At 49.9% G+C, this 25,271-nt stretch overlaps 1 protein-coding gene across 5 annotated transcripts in view; it reads right to left on the minus strand.

The window, feature by feature from the left end:
- Nucleotides 1–1,502: 1,502 nt before the first annotated feature.
- Nucleotides 1,503–25,271, minus strand: part of TPK1 (thiamin pyrophosphokinase 1) — a 240,503-nt gene continuing 216,734 nt past the window's right edge. For all 5 annotated transcript variants that reach the window (XM_037515134.2, XM_037515150.1, XM_037515142.2 and 2 more), the window contains one exon: nt 1,503–2,822. In XM_037515134.2, the coding sequence (XP_037371031.1) occupies nt 2,704–2,822 (119 nt within the window). In that variant the 3' untranslated portion in view covers nt 1,503–2,703. The remainder of the gene's footprint in view (nt 2,823–25,271) is intronic.

Here is a 25,271-nt window from a genome sequence, read left to right on the forward strand (position 1 = left end):
CCTTTTAAAGTATTATTAGTGCACGCTGCACATCTGTGTGTGCGTGTGTCTGTGTGTGTGTGAGTGCGTGCACCAGGTCACAGGACCGGGTGTTGCTAGTGGTCACCGTCCGTCCACGCCCGTCAGTCACAGCCTGAAGGGAGGGAAGTCGTGGCTCCCTGCCTGGCAACGGGCAGGCGTCCTCGGTCTCGGCCAAGTCCCCCCGCTGCTTTATCTGGACAGCTCGGGTGAGGCTGTGGGGTGGGAAGCGAGGCCTGGTTGAGACGCCCGCCTCGTGCCGGCAGCGGGACCCCGTGTCCGCACCTTACGAGGGCCGGCCCGGCTGCCTCCCTGCTCCACGAGCGGTGCGGGCGCAGGCCCGGCCCAGCGGCTGTCTGGGCGTGCACCGAGGCGCGAGGACGCCGGCTCTGCCTGGTCCGTGTCCTGGGCTCTGCGCGGGCCCCGGCGCCGGGGCCTCGGGTCGCCACAGTTCCGGGACTCCAGGGCTTCGGGAGCATAGAAGCTGTAGATTTTTTTTTTTTAAATTGTCCTTGACCACCTTGTTTACTTTTCCACACTCTGGGGCTTCAGGGGGGTGGGCTGGGGGGGAGAGCGGAGAACAGGGAGTGTGGCGCCTGGTGCCGAGGCCGGGCAAGCTCACGGGCGCCTTAGTCTTGAACCTGCAGACTGACCTGCATAAAAGGATGGCGGCAACTTGTTGAAAGGATGTGGCGAGGAAGCACATCAGGAGGGAAGCTGCTTTCGTCACTGTAAGGAGGCCAGGGAGGCCACCCAGCCCTCGCAGGAAGCCCCGGTGCCAAGAGCATGACACGCAGCGGTCATGGGGGTGGGGGGACCCCTCCCCTGCCCCAGGGCCTGCTAAGGTTCAGCCAGCGACTGCTTTTATCATGAGCCCCGGCACTGGACTGCGCCCCTCGGTGACCTGGGCCCTTCCTGCGGGGGTGCGGGCTCCCGGGGCGGGGTCTGGTCTAGGTCAGGCTCCCCGCAGCAGGTTCTTACAGCGGCTCCTGCTGTGAACCGAGGCAGCAGGCGGGACAGAGCTCTGTGCTCGCTGTGTGCTGAGAAGGCAGAGAAAGACCTAGAACTGGCCCTTCCGCTGTGGGGCCTGCCGGCCCTTCCTCCCCGGGTCGCCTCTCCCTGCTGGAGCGGTCCTGTGTGTGTTGGGCCGTCCCTCCCGCATGTACATCTCAGCCACCCCCGGGCCTTCCGTTCAAAGTCCGACAAGGTGAGCAGGTGCTGCCAGAACCCTTACTTTACAGGTGAGCCAAGGAGTCCAGAGAAGTCAGGTGTGAAGGCTGGGCCCGTGTGCCCCAGAGGGACGCTGCGGGGTCAGAGAGAGCAGCAGCCGTGGGGGCTGCTCCCGAGGAGATGGAGCTTCGTGGCTGTTACTACCCTCTGAGGAAACCTTTCTTTTGGGCTAGAAATACTGGCGATGAGACGGGTCAGGAGACCGGGGAGAAAGCGGAGCGCTTCCCTAAGAACTGACTGCAGACGTGTGCGTTGATAATGACATATTTTTATTTGACACTTGGATTCAATCTCATTTATCTGCAAAAGTGATCAAACAACAGCCAACCGTTGAGAATCTCCTGCTGGTCAGCTGAGCCCCCCTTGGCCTTCCCCAGGGCTGACGCCCCTTGTTGTAGCACCAGGAAGGGGAGTGTCCCTCCCCTGAGCGTGGGCAGGGCGTGGCCTGCGTCCAGGTCTGTGCAGGGTGTGCGTGCAGCTGCGTGAGCAGGGCGGACAGCAAACCCTCCTACATGACGGGCGTGGAAACATGGGTCAGTGCCCCGTCTCCTGTGTGGGCTGGAGAGTCAGGCACCCCCAGTCCAGTTCTTCCACTTCCCACTGAGGAAGAGGGTTCAGGGGGGCGCCACTAAGCGGTTGATCTTGGGCGAGGGCCCAGGCACCTTAGGGCAGGAGCTTGTCTCTCACCTGGGCTGTCAGGCTCACCTCCCAGTCACCCCCAGAGGCCTGTCAGCACCGCTTCACCTGAGCCCCAGCACAGCATCTCCGTGTGGGTCGTGACGATGGTGGCATCATGTCTGTGTGTGGCTCCACCAATGCGTGGTGCTCACCAGAAGCCGGGTTGGGGTGGCTGTGCAGCAGGACCTCGTGAGTCCTCTCACCTAGAGCTCACAGTACCTGCCTGCTTTCAAGGGCAATGATCAGCTGAGTGTCTCTTGAAGGAAGGATAATCACTATCGAGGATCAGAATAAGACTGGAGTGGGCCACACCCCTCTGGCAGGATGCGTTTCCCATGCTCGGGAGCAGATTAAGACCCTGACAGACACTGGGAAGTCGCGCCTGGTGGTAGTATTTCAGGACGGATGAGAGGTGGTCTATGTGCTGGACACCAGCGAGCCTGGCAGAACTTTCTTTGGAGTTAAAATAATTTTCTAGGAAAATGGAATGATTAGTGACATAAGAGTAATGATCATCTCTGCAGGGGGTGTGTAGGAATGACGCACATTCGCTTTTCACCTGACTGCAAGAGCGGTTATTTGCTTTCTTAAAAACGATTCCCCCCTCCTTTATGACCCGTCATTCACAAGACAGTGCAGGTACCTAGACACGAACAGCTTTACAACCAGCGGGAGGCCCCGGGGGCTGTGATCGCTGCCAGCCCAGGGAGCCCCGTCTGGTTGAGCAGGAGCTGTTGGCGAACGACGCTGGCCAGAGGTGCGCCGGCGCGGGCCTGCCTAGGGCTTGATGGCCATGGTCCAGAGGAGTGGGCGGTCCGTCTTCACGGTCACAACCCCAGACCCGTCGTAGGTGTTGGACGTGCTGACCAGTGTCCCGAAGCCAAGGGCGTGGTTCGCTGCAAAACATAAGAAGTGGTGTTCACTGCCAGCCTCCCTCCCCGGGGCGGGCCGCTGTCAGCAGCTGCCAGGGCGCCCAGGAGCATGTGCTGGGGTGGAAGCCATGTAAAATATGGGGGCCCTCGGGGCGGGGGTTTAGTGCTGGGGTTCCTGTGACTTGCCATAACCTCTCTTCCTGGAGGTGGAAACTGGGCATTGACCACTTGGGGCTGGAGGCTGTTGTCAGTAAACTGCACGACCGTTTTTTCTTTGCCGACTGTAACACCAAAGGCCGTCTTGAAAGCGCTGCTGACTGCCCTGCCTGGGTGCCATTTTAACTTTTCTTGATGATTCAGAATTAACATTTTACATAAGTTATTAACGCTATAAAGATGCACTTTTAACTCCAAGTATAAATGATCTGGAGCAGAAAGGTAATTACTCCAAAAAGCCTGAGATTTTGGTCATTTTGATTCTCACAAAGACCAGCCGGGGGAGGCGTGCGTTCCGCAAAGTTAACAGGTGCGTGACGGCCAAGGCCGACTTCCAAATGTGGCGTCTTCGCGAGCCCCCTGCGCTCAGCCCTGCGGATGGGCAGGAGACGCGTGAACCTTTTATGCTGCCTAATTATCAAAGCAAAGGCTTGGCTCTGTGGCCAGAACTCACACATTTGTAAGCACAAGCGCACGTCTGTCCCCTCGCGGGGAGCTGAGGCCGGGGGGCTGACTGGGGACCCCGCGTCTTTGCTCCCTAAAGGCCGCCCCTCCCTCAGCACGACCTGAGTTCTGCACTTGTGACCCGGCTGTCGAAGTCCATGTCAACCAACGTGACTTTCCTTTCTAAAACCCAAAGAGAAAACAAAACCAAACCAGTGTTACGGCGCCCACGCTATCAGCAAGCGAGGGCGCCTCCTTTTCCTTCCCGAAGCTCCTGCAGTTACAGCTTCGGAGGAGACGACGCAGCACCCCCTCACTTGCCACGAGAGGGAGCCTGTTAGCTTCCCGAGGACAGCTTGCAAAGGCAATTTAAAAATTCAGAAAGACCGACACGCAACCGGCATTCCCAGTTCACAGAGTTTATTTACTGACACCCAAGTTATTTTCCATCACGATCAGCACCTTCCCTAGTGCAGACACGAGGTCATAAAAGCGAAACTGTCCAGGAACTTGAGCGAATTTTGTGTGACTATCACCCGAACCTGTAATTCCTTGCAAGACGTGCTTGGTGCCTCAGGAATCTGAACGTTTGTGAGATGACGTTTTTAATCACTAGTAAGAGTCACATAAATTGCAGATCCAGAAACTGTTACGGGGTGATGGGCCAGGGAGGCGGCTGTGGCAGGATTCACAGTGAAGTCGACTTGCAGAGGCCCGAGGCCTCCGCCCTGCAGCGTGACGCCGGCCGTGGGCTTGCCACACACGGCCCGTGTGGTGTCAGGGCTGAGTTCCTTCCTAAAATCACCACCGGATGCTGAGTGTGTCCCGGCCTGCTCCTGGCCTCTGCTGAGATGGCGACGTTCATGCCTCGTGGCACTCATGTTTCGCTGCGTCTGCCGAGCCAGCCTGCTCGACCTTGCTGCAGGAGCCTGCGTAGTTTCTTCTCGGGAGTTTTTGTGTCCACAGTCACGAGGGATACTGGCCTGAGGTTTTATCTTGTTGTGTCACTGCCTGGCTCGGGCGTCAGGGCAATGCTGGCTGCGGGCGCTGTTTGGGGAGGGCCAGATTGGGCCTAGACTGCAGGGTGGCCCGCACCTACCTGCATTCTCTGGCCGGGACCCTGGACGACCAGGGCTGCAGACGGGCTACCAGGGCGGCCTGTTGTCCGCACTGAACTCCCTGTTCACATGGGTCACAGCTCTGCCCTGAACATGGGGAGCCCCTATAAGGGGGTCGTGGGCTGGGGTATCAGTTTCCTGCTCCCCAGGTCCCCGGCCGGCTGTCTGGAGTCTGTGTGCAGTGGTGGCAAAGGTTGGCAAAACTCTTGCTGAGGAAGAAACATGCACCAAGTTCCCTGGCCTGACAGGCAGGGTCGTCCCAAAGGTGGGTCAGGCACTCACACCGCATTGCTTGTGATGACGTCCTACCAGCTTCTCTTGGAAGTTGGGGAGACAATACAGTGGGAGCTGGCACACTAGTGTGCGCCCGTTATTCAACTCTGCATGTCGGGTGTGGGCGCGGGCAGGCCATGTCTCCTGGTTTCCTGCCTGCTTCGCCTCTGCAGGCTGATTTAGTAGGCCGTGGCCCTGGGGAGCCGACTGACAGTGCAACGTGTGCTTTGGGAGGTTTCTAATGCTTCTGAGCACTGAAAAGCAAGAGCAGGAAACACTTCCCCCCCTCTGCACCTGTGTGTGTTCTGCTCAAGCGCTCACACAGAGGAGGCCTCCCTGGGGCAAAAAGACACGAGCTGTGAGCAGGTTAACAAGTCAGGCCCTTGTCGCTATGCTGTTAGCGAGCCTTTTGGGCCTCAGTTTCTTCGTATGTAAAATGCAGCTGCTCCACAGAGAGGCTGTATAGTCCTGTAGTCAAGTTCTAGCACACAGGAAGTACTCCAGACACCTCCCTCCTCTGTGCTTTATTATTCAATTAAGTAGGTTGATAAAGCAGATCAGGCTTTAATCCCCTACTTAGTGGTCTGTTAAGTGAAAAAGGAGCTGTCCTGACTGGAGCACTCAGCAAATGCCTCGGCCAGGTACTAGTTGACACCCGACCTGGTGAAAGGAGTGAAGTTTGACCAGGCCAGTGTTTGTGGGATACTCAAATTCATTTCAGATGCCACCCGCCTGACGTGTGTGAAGTCATTTATTTCGCAGTATTTATTACAGCTACTCTCTGGGCTAGGCACAGGGGCTAAAATATGAGCATCTCTGCCATCATGGTTGATACATTTTAGTGAAAGACATGCAGAATCCACCCCACTGGACAGGACGGAGGGATGGGGCAGGAGCTAACAGGATGCAGTCAGGATCGGCTGTATTTCCGCAACTCAGAGTACTAACCACTGTACGGGAGCCCATAGGATGGGCTGTATTTCCAATTGGAAGATGAACCCTTTGGTGACAGGTGAGGGGTGGGGACAGCACAGTCACCCCCAGAGCCCCAATCCCTGACCAGGTTTTCTAAGAGTCTGTGGCTTGACGTACGTTATTTTGTAAAACCAAATAAATCACAGTACCCCCTCACCCCCCATACACAGTTGTCTTTTTGTGGTTTCAGCTCCCTGAAGTCAACTGTGATCTCAAAATATTACAATACAGCAAGATATTTTGAGGGGGGAGGGAGAGCCCACATCCACATAATTTCTATTACAGTATATATTGTTTTAGTTTATTGTTAAATCTTATTGTGCCTAAACACCACAGTGTATGGTGCATGCTACATGCCCCTTTTATTTTGCTTTGCAGATACTGCACCCCAAGCCCGTTAGCTCCATTTTCCCAGCAGGCACTGACTTCATGTCTGTCACATTTCATTAAGGTGCGTCCCTTTTTAGACATGCTGCTACCACACACTTAGCAGACGGCAGGCCGGTGTGAACATAATTTCTTATGACTCATTTTCTTGGGATAGTTGTGTTATTGTGCCGTCCAGAGCAGAACCCACACTGTGTCTGAGTGGGCTTGGCACTCTCTACAGTTGCAGGAGCCCCCTGGGGGTCTCAGCGCCCATGGTTAAGGGGGTGCAACTGTATAAACAAAGACAATGCAATATTGCCAAAATGATTAAAATTGAGGGAGCAAAAGAGAAGGGAGAGAGGGAGCTCTGGAGACGTCATGCAGAGCGGTGATGCAAGATGGCTCATTCTTTTTTATTTTTTTAAAGATTTATTTATGCATGCAATAGCTGGGGTACAGGGCAGAGGTATGGGGGTGGTGAGAGGAGTCACCAGAGTGGGGAGCAGAACAGGCAGATCTACTGAAATACATTGCTGAGGGGAGCAGCAGGGAGACAGGAGAGGTCTGCTGTGCCATGTGGGTAGCTCCCTGGCTGGGGATGGAACTATTGCTGCAGAGCCTGCGGATTGCTTCACAGTGTGGTGCTTACCCTTGTGCCACCAGGGAGGCCCAGGAAGTCATATTTTGATGACCCAACTTTATACAGGAACAATGTGAGTACGCTTCCAAGTAATGTGATTCAGATGCATTACTATTTGCTTATTTTTGGGTAAAAGAACTGGGGTGCAGGTCAGAGATGCAAAGGGTGAGAGGATTCACCAGAGACAGAGTGGGGAGCAGAACAGGCAGATCTACTGAAATACACTGTTGAGGGGAGCAGCAGGGAGACAGGAGAGGTCTACTGTGCCATGTGGGTAGCTCCCTGGCTGGGGATGGAACTCGTGCAGCAGCGGCTGCAGACAGCTTCATAGGTCGCGTGTTAACCCCCTGCGCCACCAGGGAGGCCCAGATGGCTCATTCTCGTGTCTCAGAATGTACAGCTATGAATCCCGATTCACAGTCGGAGCACTCGCCGTGCGCCAAGCGCTCAGGGAAGAGTGGTTCTTCATCTGCAATTTACAGATGAGGAAAAGGAACTTGGAGAGGTGAAACCTGCGGGCTATGAGAACAGTGTGAGTGGTGTGGCACATGTTAGTAAAGGAGGCTGAAAGGGAAGTGATGCTCGTCTGTCTCCCCTGAAGTGCAGAACTGAGAGCAGTCAGTGGCGTGAGACCCACCTAGTCTTAGTCTAACTAAAGTTAGTCTTCACTAGTCTGTTCCACAGACACATGTAAACGACCCATCGTGATGAATGTCTGGTTCCCTCACATCCTGGAACGTTCTGTGTGTGAAGTCAGGCATACTGGACATTTTTAGCTACTCCTGAGGTGTCGGGACCAACCACTGCATGCTTGGCCTCCGCCACCTACTCTGAGATGCTCGGCTTATCTGGAGTAAGAAAATACGACTTGGGTTTCGTTAGCAGAAAAAGCAAACCACACGCCATTAAAATCAGTTCATTGTGATTGACTCTAACTTTCTGAACTGTGGCTTTTTTTAGAAGGTCTCTGCATACATATGTGAGGGAAACTATTTTAAAACTGCTAAGTTACACTGTAAAATATGAACTCTGAGACTCTGAGAAGGATTATTATTAAAATTGCTTTCTATAAATAGCATTTACCCTAACAGTTGTTCTTGAGAATTTTCAAATCTTAAATTGCCTTTTCACTCTCTTGAAGGTAAATCTCGAACTAGTCATACTTTAGAGGAGCAGAATACATGCCTTTCCTGTATTTATTGGACTCTTAAGCAGAATGAAATACATTCAGTGTTCTACAGTGGCACTGTGCAACAGAAGTGTCATGTGACTTCACATCTTAGAGTTACATTTCAGCCAGATTCAGAATGAAGTAGGCAAACTATTATATTGACACTGTTTTTTCTTTTTAAGATTCCACATATAGTGAGATGAGATGGTATTTGTCTTTCTCTGCTTGACATTTTTCATTTAGCATAATGGCATTCAAGGTCTTGCTGTTGCAGCTGGCAGGATTTTCTTATTTCCTTATGGCTGAGTAGTATTCCACTCATTTTCTGTATCCAGTCATTCATCTGTGGGCACGCAGGTTGTTTTTGAGTCTTGTCTATTGTAAATAATGGATCAATGAACACACAGTGGTACAGACACCTTTTTGGGGTATTTTTGCTTGTTTGTTTTCTTTGGATAAATACCTAGAAGTGAAATTCATAAATCACCGGGTAGTTCTATTTTTAATTTTTTTTTTTTTAAAGATTTATTTTCAGGGCCTCCCCTGGTGGCATAGGCAGTTGAGCGCTGCACTGTGAAGCTGCCCGCGGACTCAGCAGTGCCGGTTTGATCCCGGCCGGCCGGCGAGGGTCCCACATGGCGCAGCAGACCTCTCCTGTTTCCCCGCTGCTCCCCTCAGCAGTGTATTTCGTCAGTCTGCCTGTTCTGTTCCCTGCTCTGGCTCTAGTGAGTTCTCTCGCCCTCCCGCGCCTCTGGCCTGTATCCCAGTTCTTGTATAAATAAAAAATAAATATTAAAAAAAATTTATTTTTATACAAGAGCCGGGGTACAGGCCAGAGGCACCGGAGGGTGAGAGGATTCACCAGAGCGGGGAACAGAACAGGCAGACTGAAAGCACTGCTGAGGGGAGCAGCGGGTGAGACGGGAGTCTGCAGCGCTATGTGGGACCCTCACCGGCCGGCCGGGATCGAACCCGCGCTGCTGAGGCTGTGGACAGCTCCACAGCGCGGCGCTCAACCCCCTGCGCCACCGGGGAGGCCCTCTATTTTTAATTTTTTGAGGAAACTCCACACTGTCTTCCAGAGTGGCTGCCCCAAGTTGCAGTCCCCCCAGCAGTGCCCACGGGCTCCCTGCCCTCCCCCTCCACGTGGGAATGCCTTTTTTAAATAGCCATTCTAACAGGTGTGAGGCAAAATCTCATTTTCACTTGCGTTTCCCTGATGACTAGTGATGGGCATCTGTGATTCTTCCTTAGGAAAACGATCCTCTGCCCAATTTTTAATCTGTTTGTCTGCTATTAAGTTGCATGGCTCTTTAATATATTACAGGCATTAACCCGTTCTCAGCTACATAATTTGCCAGTGTTTTCTGCCATTCGGTGCGTTGCCTTCCACTTTATTGATGGCTTCCCTTGCTCTGCAGAAGCCTTTAGCTGATATAGTCCCAGCTATTCATTTAATTGAGGTGATACTGCTTTATTAACACTGTTAATGTTTTAGGAAACTTTAACACCACGGCCACCACCTAATTTATAATACTCCGACGACATGCAGTAGATCCCCCGCCCTCCCCCTTCCAACCCTTCCCCTCTGGAACCATTTGCTTCACTTCTTCGTAGTCCACACGAGAGCGAAATCATCTGGCAGTTTATGTCTTTTTCCTTCTGACTCATTTCACTTAGTAAATCTCAAGTTCCATCCCCGCTGGACCAAGTGGCAGGATTCCATCTTTTGTGAGAGTGACTTGAGTTCCGCTCCATCTCATCACCCAGTTACCCACCTATGGACATTTGTTTCCACTCCTTGGCTACTGTGCACTGGGCTGCAATGAACACAGTGCATCTGTCTTTTTGAGTTAGTGTTTTCTTATTCTTTGGACAGATATCTAGAAATAAAATTGCTTGATAATATGGTACTTGTATTTTTTTAGGACTCTCCACAATGGCTGCACTCATTCACATTCCCACCAGCCGTGTGAGGGCTTCTCACAGGTGTGACGTGTTACCTCTGTGGGGTTTAGAGTTGCGTTCCCTGTTGTAGTTCTAGTTCCCTTTTCATCTGCCTGTCAGCCACCCGTGTGTCCTCTTTGGAGAACTGTGTCTTCAGACCGGCCCATGTTTTGATTGGATTGTTTTTGGTTTTTTTTTTGTTGTTGAGTTGTATAAATTCTTTGTGCATGTTAGATATTAAACTCTTTTCGAAAGTGGGAGTTGCAAATATCTTCTCCCAACCCACAGGCCGTCTTTTCACATTTTGGTTTCTTTTGCTATGCAGGTTTCTGGTTGGATGCCGTCCTGTTTATTTTTGCTTTTGTTGCCCTTGCCATTCCAGTCAAATTCCCAAAGACATCTTTAAGCTTGATTTAAGGAGTACAGCAACTATGTTAAGCACTTTATATAGTTCCAGGTGGTAGATTCAACTGTTCTATTTTGAGTTAATTTTTGTGTAAAGTAGTGGTCTAGTTTCATGTATGTATTTTTGCATGTGGCTGTCCACTTTTCTCAATGCCATTTGTTGCAAAGACTTTCCTTTCTCCACGGATACCCTTTGCTCCTTGGTCATAAATGAGCTGTATGGGTGAATTTCTGGGTTCTCAATTCAGTTAAATTGGTTTGTGTGTTTTTATTCCAACACTACCCTGTTTTGATTACTGTACCTTTGTTGTACGATCAGTATTGAAGCCGGAGAATGTGATGTCTCAATTTGCCTATCTGGTGTCTTTTGTTGTTCCACACAGATTTTAGTTTTATTTCTCTTATTTCCTTGAAAAATTCCATTGGAATTTACCGTGGGATTGCACTGAATCTGTATACTGCTTTAGGTAAGACAATCATTTTAACAATGTTAATTCTTCCAGAATCCATGAGCATGGGGGAATCTGTCCATTTATTTGTGTCTTCAGTTTCTTTCGTTCTTGAAGTTTTCAGTGTAGAGATCTTTCACTTCCTTGGTTAAACAGATTCCTACATATTTTATCCTTTTCAGTGCAGTTGTAAATGGCATTATTCTCTTAATGTTTCTCTTCTAGTTCATTGTTTGCATATGGACACATAAGAGACTTTTATAGAAACATAAGAGATTTTTATCTCTTGAAACCTTTCTGAATTTATCAGTTGTAACAGTTTTTATGTTGTTTCAAGGCTGAGAAATATGTAACACAATTGCGAAATAGAAAACTGAAAAATCTAAATGCTAACCTAAAGTCACCGGCAGCATGCATAGCAGACCCTCCAGGCAGCACGAGCAGAGTCTTCCCCGGGCATGTGGTGGAAAATCTGAGGGTATTCCTTACTGCAAACCATTACCTCTTCCCTTCCAACTCTTCTAAATCCCATGTTTGACTGTGTCGCTGGCATGGGAAAGAATTACTGACGGTGCCGTCCCTGCTGCTGTGGCCTCTCTGCCCCAGTCCCAGCCGTCCCGACCTGGCGTTTCAGGCCATGTGTCACGTGGCTACTTCATCTCACACACCCACTTGCGAGCCACCCCATGCGATTTCCTGAGCAAAGCAGGAACTTACTAACTCTCAAGTTCTCATGTGTTTCCTCCTGAAAATCTTCCACCTTTCCCCTAAGCCGAAGATCAAATGTCGCCGTTCTGCCTGGGCAGCTCATGCTGGCTCTCGCCCCACTCGAGGCCTTGTCAATAGTTCCTCTTTCCCAGTTACAAATACGAATATCTTCTTGTTTCCCTGGAATGAGCCCTGTCTTGAAAGTTGGCTCTTTAACTCCCACACCAAGGCAGGCAAAGTATCGGGTGAGACTGGAACATCTTGTTCCAGAAAGCACGAGAGTGCTTAAGAAACTTGGACATTTTGAGATAAATACCAACAACGACAGATAATATACTGAGTGGTAGAATCCCTAAAAGGTGGGAATAGAGAGGAAAATCTCTTTTTTATAGAAGAATTCCAAGTACTAAAAGGAAAACAGAATTAGAGAGCTGAAGGGCTCCATTTGCAGCCCACAGGTGTGTTAAGTGGCTGAGTGAGGACAATCACCGACCCTAAAACCACTGGGTGCAATGCTGGGGACACGATATTTACAGTCCCAAAGCCCCGCTCCACTTGCTACTTTCAATTTCAAAAGAAAAAAGGTAGCAGATAGATCTTTTGAATAGTAGCTTGACGGAGGGATCAAGCTTAGCATGGCCAGTAAAAGGACAACCTGTACTGTGCCTCCTGGTGGCGGGATGGATGCAACATCACATCTGTAATGGTTTGTAACAAAATGCTTGATGTGAATCTACTCGTGAAGAAAGTATCAGCCCAGTGAAGAATGTGGGTCCTTGATAAGTTAGCTGGTCTCGGGTCCTTGAAACTGTCACTGCCATGGAGCCCAAAAACGGGGGAACGGGGGGGGGGACTTTTCCCAAGTAGAGGAGATGAAACAAACACAACAACTCAATGTAATGCATGTTTTTTAGTAGATCCCAGGATTTTAAAAAGTTGTGACGAGTATACGAGGAATGATTAGGAATACGGGCTGTACGTAAGAACGGAGCAGAGGCCCATCTTAGTGCGACTCTGCAGTTCCAGAAGACTGCCTTATCCCTATGAGCTGCAGCTTATACAAGCTGAAGAATTTCAACATATATTCAAGTGGTTCAGAAGGCAAAATATACAAAGGAAGATACACAAAGAAAGACATGTAAATCCTGGGTGAAAGATAAAGGTTTTGTCATACTATTTAACTTCTGCGTAGGCTGGAAATTTTTCAATATTAAAATTGATCAGGAAGGGTTAGGAAAAAGGGCTAACTAAGAATTTAGGAAGAGAGTGTTCTCCTTTTGTTCACCTTTACCCCCCACCCCCCAAAGTTGAGGTAATGCCATTGTAAGAACCACATCCAGAAATGTCTGTCGAGTCACAGCGCGTGTCACGAAGTCGCAGAGCCGGTGACTCTGCTTCCTGGGGGTCGTGGAGCTGCTGGGCACCAGCCGGCGCCAGGAAGGCGTGCTCCCTCGGGACGGAGCTCCTCAGTCTGTAGGTGACAGCCCTCACCTACACTCAGGGACGCAGGAGGACCTGGGAATTAACCTGTGCCATTCAGCGGAGCTGGCAGTGCCTGGCAGAGTGATGAGAGCAGACCCGATGTGGTGCGTGCTCTGACAAGGGGCCTCAGCTGCGCTTTCTTCAGGCTGCCTCTCTCAGAACCCTCCTGGCGCAGACTCCCCCCAAGGTGGGCACGCGTCACCCTCCATCCTGACGAGGAGTGCCTGCTAGGACGCAGTGTCTGAGGAGAGGCTATTATAATTCTGGAAGAAAGTGGTTGCATTTATCTTCATCTCTCAGAAGCCTCACATTCCCTTGCCCTTGGATGAGGGCTGGAAGTCATTAGGAGGTTTCTGATGCCCCATTATTCAGTCCACATTTCCTGTGTCATGCCTCAGCCTGCTGTCCAGAAAACAGGACCAGAAAAGGCTGCTGCGTGGAGGAGCCCAAGCTACTCTGCTGCTGGGGAAATGCCCCCAAGATCAGCACTGGCCTGCTCAGGCTCAGCTAAAATAAACAAAAAATGCTATTTTGTTACAAAGAATTCCCTGCTGTGTTGTATCACCAGCCAGGTCTATCCCAGGCCCCACGCTGAGGTAAGGGGCCCGCAGAGCTGCTGTGCGAGAAAGCAAGTGCTCAGTGGGCTTACAAAATAACAGGGACAGCTGGACCCGCATAATGTGGCAAAAAGGACGAGCTGTGTCTGGCCTGGGTCACATTTAGAAATGTGCCCAGGACGACAGCCTGGGCCCTCTGTGCCCTTCAGCTTCTCTGCTGCAGCTTGTGCGCCCTTGGCCCGGCCCTTCGCCAGGGGGACAGGCAGGGCTGTGCGGGGCAGACACGGTGGAGTCCGTCTGTGGCTGGCTGAGGGCGCTGGGCAGTCACGCGTGCCGCTGGCTTGCCCCCGCCCAGGAGCTGACCGCCCACTGCAATGTTCTGAGACTTTTCCTAAAGGTCCAGCAGGGGCCCACAGCACCCGCGGAGGGACAGGGCCTGCCCTCGCTGTCTGCGGAGGGCGCTGGCTGCTCCGCGGCACCACTGAGAATCTGCTCCGAGGAAGCTTTACAGTGGCATTTGCTTCTATCCTTCAAATGTCAGCAGCGATTATTATGAGCACCTCAAACAAATGGGAACAGCACGGGACAGTGGAGAAGGAAAAGAGCACGTGCGTTAGCACAGTGTAGTCACTTCGCCTCAGCCTCAGGCCCACCGGCGGCATCTCCACACAGCAAGCTAAGGAGACATAATCCACGCTCTTTTCGATTTCACCCAACGGATAACCCCAGACGGACAGACAAATAAAACCAGCATGCTCAAGGAAAGGCAGGACCGCGGCGGAGGAGGCCGCAGACCGTCAGGGGACGCCGCCCACCCTCGCCCCTGGGCCGCAGCCACAGGGAGAAGGTAAGAACTGTGTGGGGCTGGAACAAACCAAGCCGCGAAAAACCAACCGCCTGCTCTGAAGGACATTACTTACTTGACTACGGCTTGATGGGCCGAGGCTACCTGCAGTTATAAGCCAGCCTGTCTACACCTGAGGAGTAAGGAGCTGCCCCCGCAGCAGGAAGCACACGGCGCAGGTACCAGTGGACCTTTAACCAGGTAGACTCACCGGCCGTGTTAGGTGATGGGGAGACTTGGATGAAAGTGTCACCCGAGCACAGACAGCCGTGTGGAAATTGTGAAGGGCAGACACACAGTTTGGCTTGGGGAGTCGGAGGTGCTAAGCCCAGGGTGGCCCTAAATGCAGGGGGAGGCCTCGCTGGTCTGCCCCACTGTCCGCGGTTGCCGTCCTGGCCTGCCCTGCAGAGACATGCTTTTTGGCTAAAACAGATTTCTTCCAGTTTTTCAATGCCAAGCTGTTATTAAGTAACATCTGTCATAAGTTGGATGAACGCGATGTAGTCATTTAAGATGAAGACTCGGAGATACAGAGAAACTGCTGAACTTGGACACGGAGGAAAGGTCCATGTTTCAAACGGTATGCATTCGTCACAACTGGGAAAATACGGCATCTACATGCATCTACATTTAAATTTTTGTCTAATGATATGTGAAATAAAAAGACAGACTGGATCTTCTCAGAAGCCACCTCCTGAGGAAGGCCCGCCCCCTGCGAGGAATAGGACCGCTTCAGGAAATGCTCCAAACTCTGAGCACAAAGTACTCTATATTAGGTTTTTAAAAATATTGGTATATCACCACATCTATGAGCACATACCCCCAACACGAAAATGTACTAATAAAAAAAAAGTCTTCTGAATTCCACAGCCTAGAAGAATTAGAGAAGTATCGCCACATTCAGTGCAGCTCGGGAGGGAAGGCGCCGTTAGTCAATCCCACTGCTTGTGGCTGGGAGAGCTGGTCAGCGGGCAGAGGCCGGAGTCCCTGCGTCTGTAAAAGCCCTGGCAGTTCTGGAAATGCTATATTCAGCCAGACCCGCCGCCTCGTGCAGGGAGGCCCACTTCTCCCTGGGGGTGCTGTCCAGGCTGCCTCTGTCCCTGCTGGCCTCCTGCACTGTCCGTGCCAGCAGCCCCCGCCCCCTTCTTGGGCTCACCCCACCAGGGAACCGTCCATGCTGCCTCCACAACTTCAACAACAGATCATCCTGCTGGGTCTCCTGCCTCCACAGAGAGACTCTCGCATGAAATCAGGCCCAGTTCATGGCCCTGTTGAAACATTCCCCAAACAGAAAGTGCCTGAATGCTCCCATCATGTGAGAATTAGGTTACGTGGCAGCTTTTAGACTAGAATTCCATTTAGTGAGAGCCTGACCACTTTCTTTCAGGGAAAAAAAGAGCATTTGATTTAAGTCTAATGTTTTAGTATTAACAGAGATGATTTGTTATACTGACGATAATAAAACAGGGCCTGAGACTCTGTCCATAAACCTATAAACATATATGCTTCCTCTAATATATTTCATCATGACCTGTTTTCATTTTTAATTTCCTCTTACTGATATACAATGATAGTATTTCATATTAGGAATAGCTGACATCTTACTATATGAATATTCTAATGAGTCTGAAAATATTAGCCATTCTTAAAAACTAGTTACTTTAATTCACAATTAATATATTCTCTCCTGCTCTGGTTGTAGTATCCATTTTTCAACACTCACACCATGGATCCTTTCCTGATGACAGCCTCAACTTCTCTTTTCTTGATGAACTTCCCTTGTGTTCACTATTGCATGCAAAGTTGCAGATAAGTGAGTAACTTTTTATTCAGCGGCTGCGCCACTGCTGAGGTGCGGCCGGGTGCAGGCTCGGCCTGGTGCAGCCATCATTCAGACGTGGCCCTCACCTAGCTGGGGACGTGGCTCGGCCTGCCTTTCTGAATCACAGGATTCTCTTCTGCAGGGGGCTTTGTTTGTTATCTGGTTCAGTGACTTGACTCAGATGAAAGTGAAGCTGCTTCTCTGACCCCTGGGGTGCCTGCTCAGGGCTCAGCCACTTGGTGCCAACCCCCTCTCCAACGAAGGTGGCTGGGGTGAACCCGTCAGGGCTCTCAGACAGGGAATCCAAGGACCAACCCTTTTATTTCCAGGCGTCCAGTCCTGGATGCCTGACCAACACAGAGCAGGGGTGCTCGTCCCTCACCCGGCCTGTGAGCTCTCCAGTCACAGCCAGGCTGGGGCATCCCCACTGGCAGCTGCTCCAGACCCACGTTTAGATCGGCCGGTCAGAGTTAAAGTGAGCTGCGTGCCGAATACTTCAATCGTTTGAAATGTGGTTATGTTGCCTGGATTTTTCTAAAGCCTGGTCACAAAACAAGAGGTTCTTGCAGGCCGACCATTGTCATGGCCGCCAGGCCAGCTGCCAGGTCCCCCTGAGGCTGGTTGCCCCTCCTGAGAGGGCGCTCAGGCCCAGCGTGGAGACGGTTCCGTCACCCTTAGAAACTGTCTCGCTCGGTGTGTAAAATAGTGTTTCCGGGATGCTTCCCTTGCTGGCAGTGTTTAGCATTAAGTCTAGACAAGGGCCAAAGAGAAAATGATTAAACTGATTTAGTGTGAGGTCATGGTTCGATAATTGGCTTTTAAGTAAAAACATTTTGCTCTATCTGTAGGAAACACATTAGATCAAAATTAAGGCGAAAGAAACATTACAGAGCCTTTGATTTTTAGTTCTAGGGAAGTTGGTGCACATTGTTAGAGAAAATGAAAGAGAAATTCATCGGTGCGGGGGAGAGACTACAGTGTAACCATCAGAATGAAAAGTCGTATTTTCAAGATAGCTGACATCAATTATAACCCAAAATGTGATGCTACAAAGTTTTACGGTCTTACCAAAACTGAACTGATTTTTAAAATTTAAATCTGAATTTAAAATTAAAATCACAACTATGTATATGTAGCAACAGCTTAAGCTCACCCTTTCTGTCGGAGTAACTGGGAAATAAGCCCCGTCCCAAGGCCTTTCAGCTGGTGTGGGCAGAGCGGGAGGCCCCTGGACTGTGTCCCCGTGGGGCCTGGTTGACCAGCAGGGTCTCAACTCTCATTCTGGCCCAGGTGGGAGTGGGGGGCATCCGGGTCCATGTTCTCGATGACACCAGCTGTGACTTACCACTTCTCTGCTAACCCAGGGGCTTTTTCAGAAGCCATCTAAGGCTGGCAGAGCTTTCTCCCTCCTCCTTCCTGGAACATCTAAATTACCTGGGGAAACGTGAGTATTTGAGGGTCCCTGGATGATGCTCAATGAGGCCTCTGAGGTCTCTGTTGGCAGATCCCTGGATGCAGAGATGAAGGCACCTCACAGGAGAGCCTCACCAAGGGGTGGCGTTGGGCAGGTTTACTGGTGAGTGGGGTAGCCTTGTGGCCTGTTCACTCACCCCAGGACTGTCCCCCTTCTGCTCACCCAGTGACAAGGTGTCATGTCAGAATTGAGGCCTTTCCTACTGAAATGACAAGGACAGGCAACCTAACAAGACGGCGGCACCCTCACCTCTTGACCGGGTCATGTGGGCAGGCTATTTGGACTTATTCGGAAGAGTAAGTCTGTAGAGTAAGAGATTCACTGGTCAGCTAAATGCCTATACCTTGGCCCCCAATCTGCAGTGAATCTCTTACTCTACAGACTTACTTGTTAGGTTGCCTGTCCTTGTCATTTCAGAGCCACGTGAGACTTCTGTCTGGGGCTGGGGGTGACTCTAGGCACCTGACACACACATGTATGGGGGCAGCTTTGTTCTGGTACCTCCTAGTGATTCTACCCGAAAATGGCCAATCTCCTTGATTCAGGAAGGAACTTCAACATCCTAAATCAATTTTACTTTGTCTCTCCATCTGTCATTTTAGTAAGTCCTTTCTCCTTATGTTGTGCTAATATTTTATGTTTTGTATCAAAGAACAGATTTAAAAAAATTCCTTGCCACAAATGCAAGCTTATTATTTAAACAGAAGTTAGTCCTGTATGGCTGTTACAATGTGCAATGCAAGAATGGGATGTTTTAGGATTAGTTAGATTATGTAAATGATTTTAGGTTATGAAAAAAATCTGTAAAATCAAAGTAAAAAAAACTATCTTTTTTGTAAGAAGGGCTCATACATGAATCATATTGAACCTCAGTAGATGTCTATCAGACTTGGTGATGTAAGCTCATGACACTCAAATGTAGAGGCTTAATGCATCACTAAATTAATATACTGGTACACTCTGCAGGCAAAGACATTAAATTTTTAACAGTGCAACTGACTACATGGAGTTCAACCTTCAAACACAATGCTGGTGAAAAATTGCAGAAGACATCTCTGGTATGTGATATATGTTACTCTTTTCTAAAAGGATCTATTTCTGTTTTGATTTAGCCAAAACTCGGTATACGAAGGGAACACACAACCCCAGAAACAGCAAAGACACCACTGTAGGAAATACAAACATGTCTTCTAGCCTGGGTTCCTCCCATAAAACTAATTGATGACACTTAGAGTTTAAGAGCTAGTGTGATTACAGCAGCGAAGAAAAAAAAGTACCTTAAAGACTGTCTCTTTTGGACTGATCACAAACATGTACAAAAAGCTGATGAGACTCAACAAAAACAAAGAAAATAATCCAGTCAAAAAAATGGGCAGAAGAGCTAAAAAGACACTTCTCCAAAGAGGAAATACAAATGGCCAACAGGCATATGAAAAAATGTTCAATATCACTTGCAGTCAGGGGAATGCAAATCAAAACTACCATGAGATACCATCTCACACCAGTGAGAATGGCACATATTAAAAAAACTAGCAACAACAAATGTTGGCGAGGGTGTGGAGAAAAAGGAACTCTCCGGCACTGCTGGTGGGAGTGCAAACTGGTCCAACCACTATGGAGAGCTGTGTGGAGATTTCTGGGCCTACTAAACATAGAGCTTCCATATGACCCAGCAATTCCACTCCTAGGTCTTTACCCAAAGGACACAGAAACATCAATTCCAAAGAGCACCTGCACCCCTATGTTTATAGCAGCACTATTTACAATAGCTAAGCTTTGGAAACAACCCAAATGCCCAAAAATAGATGACTGGATCCAGAAGATGTGGTCCATATACACCATGGAATATTACTCAGTAATCAAAAAAGATAAGCACAGGGCCTCCCAGGTGGCGCAGCGGTTGAGCGCTGGGCTGCGAAGCGTCGGTTCGATCCCCTGCCACTGGCGAGGGTCCCACATGGTGCGCAGACCTCTCCTGCGTGCCTGCTACTCCCCTCAGCAGTGTACTTCGGTCCTTCTGCCTGCTCTGCTCCCCGCTCTGGCTCTGGTGAATTCTCTCACCCTTCCACGCTTCTGACTGTACCCAGTGCTTGTATAAATAAATAAATAAAATCTTAAAAAAAAAAAAAAAAAGCACGTGCAATTTGCAGCAGCACGGACGGAGCTAGAAGGGATCATGCTCAGCAAAATAAGCCAGAAAGAAAAAAGAAAAATACCGGATGGTCTCACTCATAGCAGGAATCTAGAAAACCTAAATAAGGCACCAGGAAAAAGAATAACTATAAGAAAGAAAAAAAATCAAAATCAACAACTATGAAATAGAGACACACTATTGGGGGTGGTAGGGAAAAGAAGGGATCGGGGTCAAAATAAGGGGTTGCAATTGTATGGGGAATATAAAAAAAACTGTCTTTTTTAAAAGACTAGAGTCAATTTCTATTGGGTCTGTTCAGTGGCCATTTCAGAATGCTTGAGATCTCTGTCCCTTTGTGACCCTCAAGTTTTTGTTGGGATGTTGTACGAGTCATGAGGAAGGCCAGGTCCCTAGAATGTGTAGGTGCCATGTGCTTTGTCAGGAACAGAACTGCTGCTCAGGGGCACATGAGGAGTTGTGCGTCTAGTTTGAAAAAAAAAAAAATTCTTCAAATTACAATTGTATTACGCTCTCAGGCGCCCCCCGAGAGGACGACTGCTGTGCCCACGGCCAAGGCTCTCTGAAGAGGCGCGTGTTCGCGGGGCATCCAAGGTTCACTTTCATGTGCAGATTTACATCTGTGATGTTGTCAGCAAAGAACTGTGAAGTGAGGTGCTATGTGATGATAATACTTAGGGCTATTCTCAATTTATAATCTGCCAGATTTGAGAAACACCAATAAAAACAGGGAATTTTCCCCAATTCTTTACATAAAGAATATTAACAACATCACTGCTGCAGTTGACTCGCCATTCAGACTCCCGTGAGCCCGGGAGGGAGAGAGCAGGTTTGGTCTGTTCTCCATGACAGCTGCAGACTTAGCGCCCAGCGCCCAGTACATAGTGGGCTTTCTATGAATATTTACTGAAAGAATAAATGAATATCTGAATGAAACAGCCAACATAAAAACTAAGAGTGACCTTAGTATCTGTGAAAACAATCTCCAACCTGAAGCCGGGTGTCTGCTCTACAAATGCCCATCGGGGCTGCGGTTGAGGCTCCGGGTAACTCGCCAGGGAGGCCAAGGCCCAGAACAGCCACACTCCTTTGGTGCGCTGCTCTCTGAGCTCCCTGCTCAAGGTCTTTTACTGAATTCAAGAGAGATCGCCTTCCTACAGCGTAGCACGTCCTTAGATGGTTTTTGCTATGAACCCTGGGTTTCCAGAATTTAAGTAATCTTGCTTCTAAGCTGCAGACACAGGCAAGGCCAGAGCGGCAGGGGGCAGGGACACTGGCCTGAAGGGCTAGGCTCTTGCTTCCACTCCCCCTTCCATCCCGGGGCTTTCCCTTTGAGGCCCTGCTTTACTCCTCCGGCACCCCCCACCCCTGGATGGGCTCTGAGGAGTGTCAGGTGATTCTGACAGGCCGCGTGTCCTGTGGAGCGCCCACGCCAGCACAGCACTGTTGCGGGCGCCCTGCCTCTTCCCGCTGTATCTCGCGCTGTTTTCCTTGCTAGGTAGAAGAAGCCCGTTCTCTAGGGCTCAGTGATTTTACTACTGGAGGAAACATCCCATTAAATTTTCTCGTCAGGCAGTAAGGAGGAGAAAGATTCATTATGTGGAGAGAGGCAAGGTAAAGGTTTACTGCATAATCAATCAATGGTAATGCACCCTGGTTTCTCTTATCAGGAGACTGCTCCTCAAATATCTTATAGGAACACAGGAATTTCTGGAATAACAACAGTTCTAGAAGCACGCACACTCAGACATACCATTCATCACGGCAAGATCACGCCTCTGGCTGTCCCTGTGCAAGTTTACGTTCTCCTTCAACGCTGAGGCCTAAACAGCTATAACGGGTGTCTGGGTCAATGTGGAATTCTGAGATTCCATATTTAAGAAGGAAATTTATATCATGCTTGATGTAATGGCCAGTTCTTAGATGAATGAAAATCAAACAACGCTGGGCCGGAAGTCCAGTGATCCCCCAAATCTCATATGTCTGGGCCTCAGTTTTAAGTTGTATAATGGGAAGCTAGTGTGAGATGATTTCAGAGTTCTCTATCGTCTGGTCTTAGAGATCTGGCCTCACATCCCACTTTCACAGCATGGGTGCGCCTCAGCCAAGGTCCAGAAGGACGCAGTCCGAGTATACAGATGTCCCTGTGGCCTCAGCTCCCTCTTGGATTCCCGACACGCAGTCCTACAGAGTCCCTTACCTCCACTCCACTGCCGTTTGCTGGGTCTCTCTGACTCCCAGGGTCTAAATTAATGGATTCCAAATAGGTGACATCAAGTTTCATGATAACACGGTGGTGAGAGACTGAATAGAGAGACCAGACCCCACAGGACCACCACTCTGACCCACAACCTCAGTGACAGCCCGGGAAGCCCACCTGCTGTCGGGCAGACCTGCAGGGAGTCAGGGTTAGCTCTAGTACAGTCCAGGAAGCCAAAGAATAGTAACGAGCCGCAACCTGTCACAACTCGATTAATTAACACAGCCTCCCTAATTGCCCCTGCTGCTACCTCTGAGACCCAGCCAAGGAAGCCCAACAAGCTCCTCGAACCAGTCACCTCGTCCGCCTGCGTCCAGTCAGCCGGCCCTGCTTCTCCCACCAGCAGACAGACTCCAGTCAGGACAGGGGAGACTTTTTCTTCACTCCTCCCTTACTCCAAGCTGCATTAACTATCCGTATGTCTCTCTTCTCCACTTTTGGGTGTAAACACACAACTGCCTATTCTCCAATCCCACTTATCCCACACAGGCTGTTCATCGGCCCCACCCTTGTTACTCCACAGACCCTGGGGCATCACCAGCTCTGCTTCCCCCGTACAGTGTGTGGTGTCCCTGCCAAGTACAGGTTTCCCTCGCGCTCTGGAAGCATGATGTTCCTCTTCGGTATGATTTGGTAGGTTGTGTTTGGAGTAGGGGGTGCCATTACCGTTAATTTATATGGAAAAATCTGTCACCTCTTGAGACCCAAAAAGCAATTCCCCAAATCATATCAAAGCAGGACATTCTTCTCTCAGATAGTGAGGGGAGACTGTGGTATGACTCACATGAGGTAGAACCAGCTCTTGCTTGGTTAAATTTAAAAACAACCCTGCACTGACTATGGTTTTACCTGAATAAACTCTCACAATCCTTGTAACATGCAGATGAAGCATGCATTATCACTGTTACTCCTGTTTTAGAAACTGGGCTCACAGAGGTTAAGTCCCCCTAGGCAGGGCACACACCTGCTGCACCTGTTCCTCCTCCCCAGATTCATCCTTGTCCTTTTGCTCCAAAACAGTAGTGGCAGCTGATAGGATCATACTCTGAAAAGTCCTTAGCAGATTTCCTGGTGCAGGAACAAGAGCTCAATGTATGTGAGCAGTACTATTTTCCACCACCCCAGACAGAGCCTCACACTTGGAATACAGTCGGTGAATTCTCACTGAATGTGCTCAGAGGTCAGAACAATGGTCCTTCTGGCTGGGACTGGCTGTGGGCAACAGCTGGGGACCTGCTCCTTGGACCAGGAGGTCTCCAGAGGGTCTTACTGGGGCACACTGACTTCCGGCAAGAGGAAATAAAATCTTATTTTTTTTTTCTTTACAATATTTCTTTAGGGAAAAAAAGGCAAAATTATAGGTAGTGTTATTTGGTAATCATAGTCATCACTTTGAAAAAAGGATTTATCTTTATCTCACTGTGGCAAATATTAGTTTGTGCGAATTGAAGGGGACAGGACTTAAATCATTTTTCCTGTTACGCACACTTGTAAATATTGAAATTCATAAGATTTAATTTTGAAAATAAGCTCCTCTAGGAAAATAAAGTGTAATTACAGAGTCAGACAAAACAAAAGGGGAAATAAGAGCACAGATTTGCTGATTTACCAGCCTGCCTCCCCTCCCGCTGGAATCAGTTTATGGTGGATGAGAGGGTGAGGGTGGCTGGAGAAACGACAGGGCCTACCACAGATTAGGAGGTGAGGAACTCCCTGCAGGTTTCAGCAGCTGAGCCCAGGGAGCAAGAGCAAGCCAGTGAGCTGCAGGCCCACCCTGCCCTGTGGCAGCACTTGCCAAATACCTGTGAGGGTAAAAGCATTAGTGCCTACTTGTCATTTTGCCTAAATGACTCAAGGTTAAGGAAAGACACACCCCCCTCCCACCCCACCCCCAACATGGCTGGTTCCCCGAGGCCTTCTGTGAAGAGCCAGAGGCACAGGGACACAAGCTCCTCACAAGGAGGGGCTCAGTGGTGCTGCCCTGAGGAAAGAACATTCAACCAAGAAGGAAAGGAATCCCACAGGAAGCAGATAGCGCAGCAGGTGCTACTTTCCACACTGGATGGGTTGGTTTCTGGCTTCAAATGCAATTGCCAAAAGTTTAGCAAGAACCTGTAGATCAGGTAAGAGGAGCTTGAAATCGAACTTGGGGGTCACAGCGGGGCGATTGCCCATAAAAGCTGCTGAAGCAGGAAGCACGGATGAGTGTGTGGGGGTGCTCGTGGGCTAGGTGCTACACCCTGGGAGCAGACGCAGTGGGACTCCCCAACAGCAGACGTCTCCCTTTATCTTAAAGGATGAAAGAGTGCTACTTTTTTATAGCCGCAACCTGGGATGGACTCACCACAGGAAAACAGAAGTTGCCTTTATTCTAGTGAATCCTTTAAACGGTGGAACCAGGAGAGGGCTGGAAGATCACGACATCAAAAAGTGCTCAAGTTAGTGACAGCTTCAAGGGCTCAGCCTGTGCTAGGGAAGGGCAGAGCTGATGTCTGCCTGGAGAACAGGAGGCTGCAACAGCCCTTTCCAGACTTTCCAGGCTCCCTCCGGGAGAATGGCCTGTGCGTCCACAGGGAAACTGAGCTCAGGGAGGGGAGGGGAGGCGACTGGAGGCCTGTCTGCTGGGCTGAGGTGGTGGATAGAAAGCCCACCCATCGCTCCTGAGTAATCATTTGCCCTTCAGGCACTGTGGTTTTACTTTTGTATCTGGGCAACAACAGCCTGGTGGGCCCTCCCCTGGTGGTGCAGGTGGTTGAGCGCAGCGCTGTGAACTTGTCCACAGCCTCTGCAGCGTGGGTTCGATCCCGGCCGGCCAGGGAGATTCCCACATGGTGCGGCAGACCTCTCCTGTCTCCCCGCTGCTCCCCTCAGCAGTGTACTTCAGTAGATCTGCCTGTTCTGTTCCCTGCTCTGTCTCTGGTGAATCCTCTCACCCTCCCGTGCCTCTGGCCTGTACCCCGGTTCTTGCATGTGTGAATAAATAAATCTTAAAAAAAAAAAAAACAGCCTGGTGAGGTGTGGGCTGATGGGCTGAGGGCTATTCACATGATGCCAGCCACAGAGCGGGCTGCCCGGTGGCTTTCCACAGAGGCCTTCCATGATGCCAGGTTCTGTCCTTACACTGTCCTGTCCAGCTTTGCAGCGTCACCTTGGGTTAAAGCCAGTGA

Source organism: Talpa occidentalis, unplaced genomic scaffold (assembly GCF_014898055.3).
Source record: "Talpa occidentalis isolate TD23 unplaced genomic scaffold, MPIMG_talOcc4v2.1, whole genome shotgun sequence".
Lineage (NCBI taxonomy): Eukaryota > Metazoa > Chordata > Mammalia > Eulipotyphla > Talpidae > Talpa > Talpa occidentalis.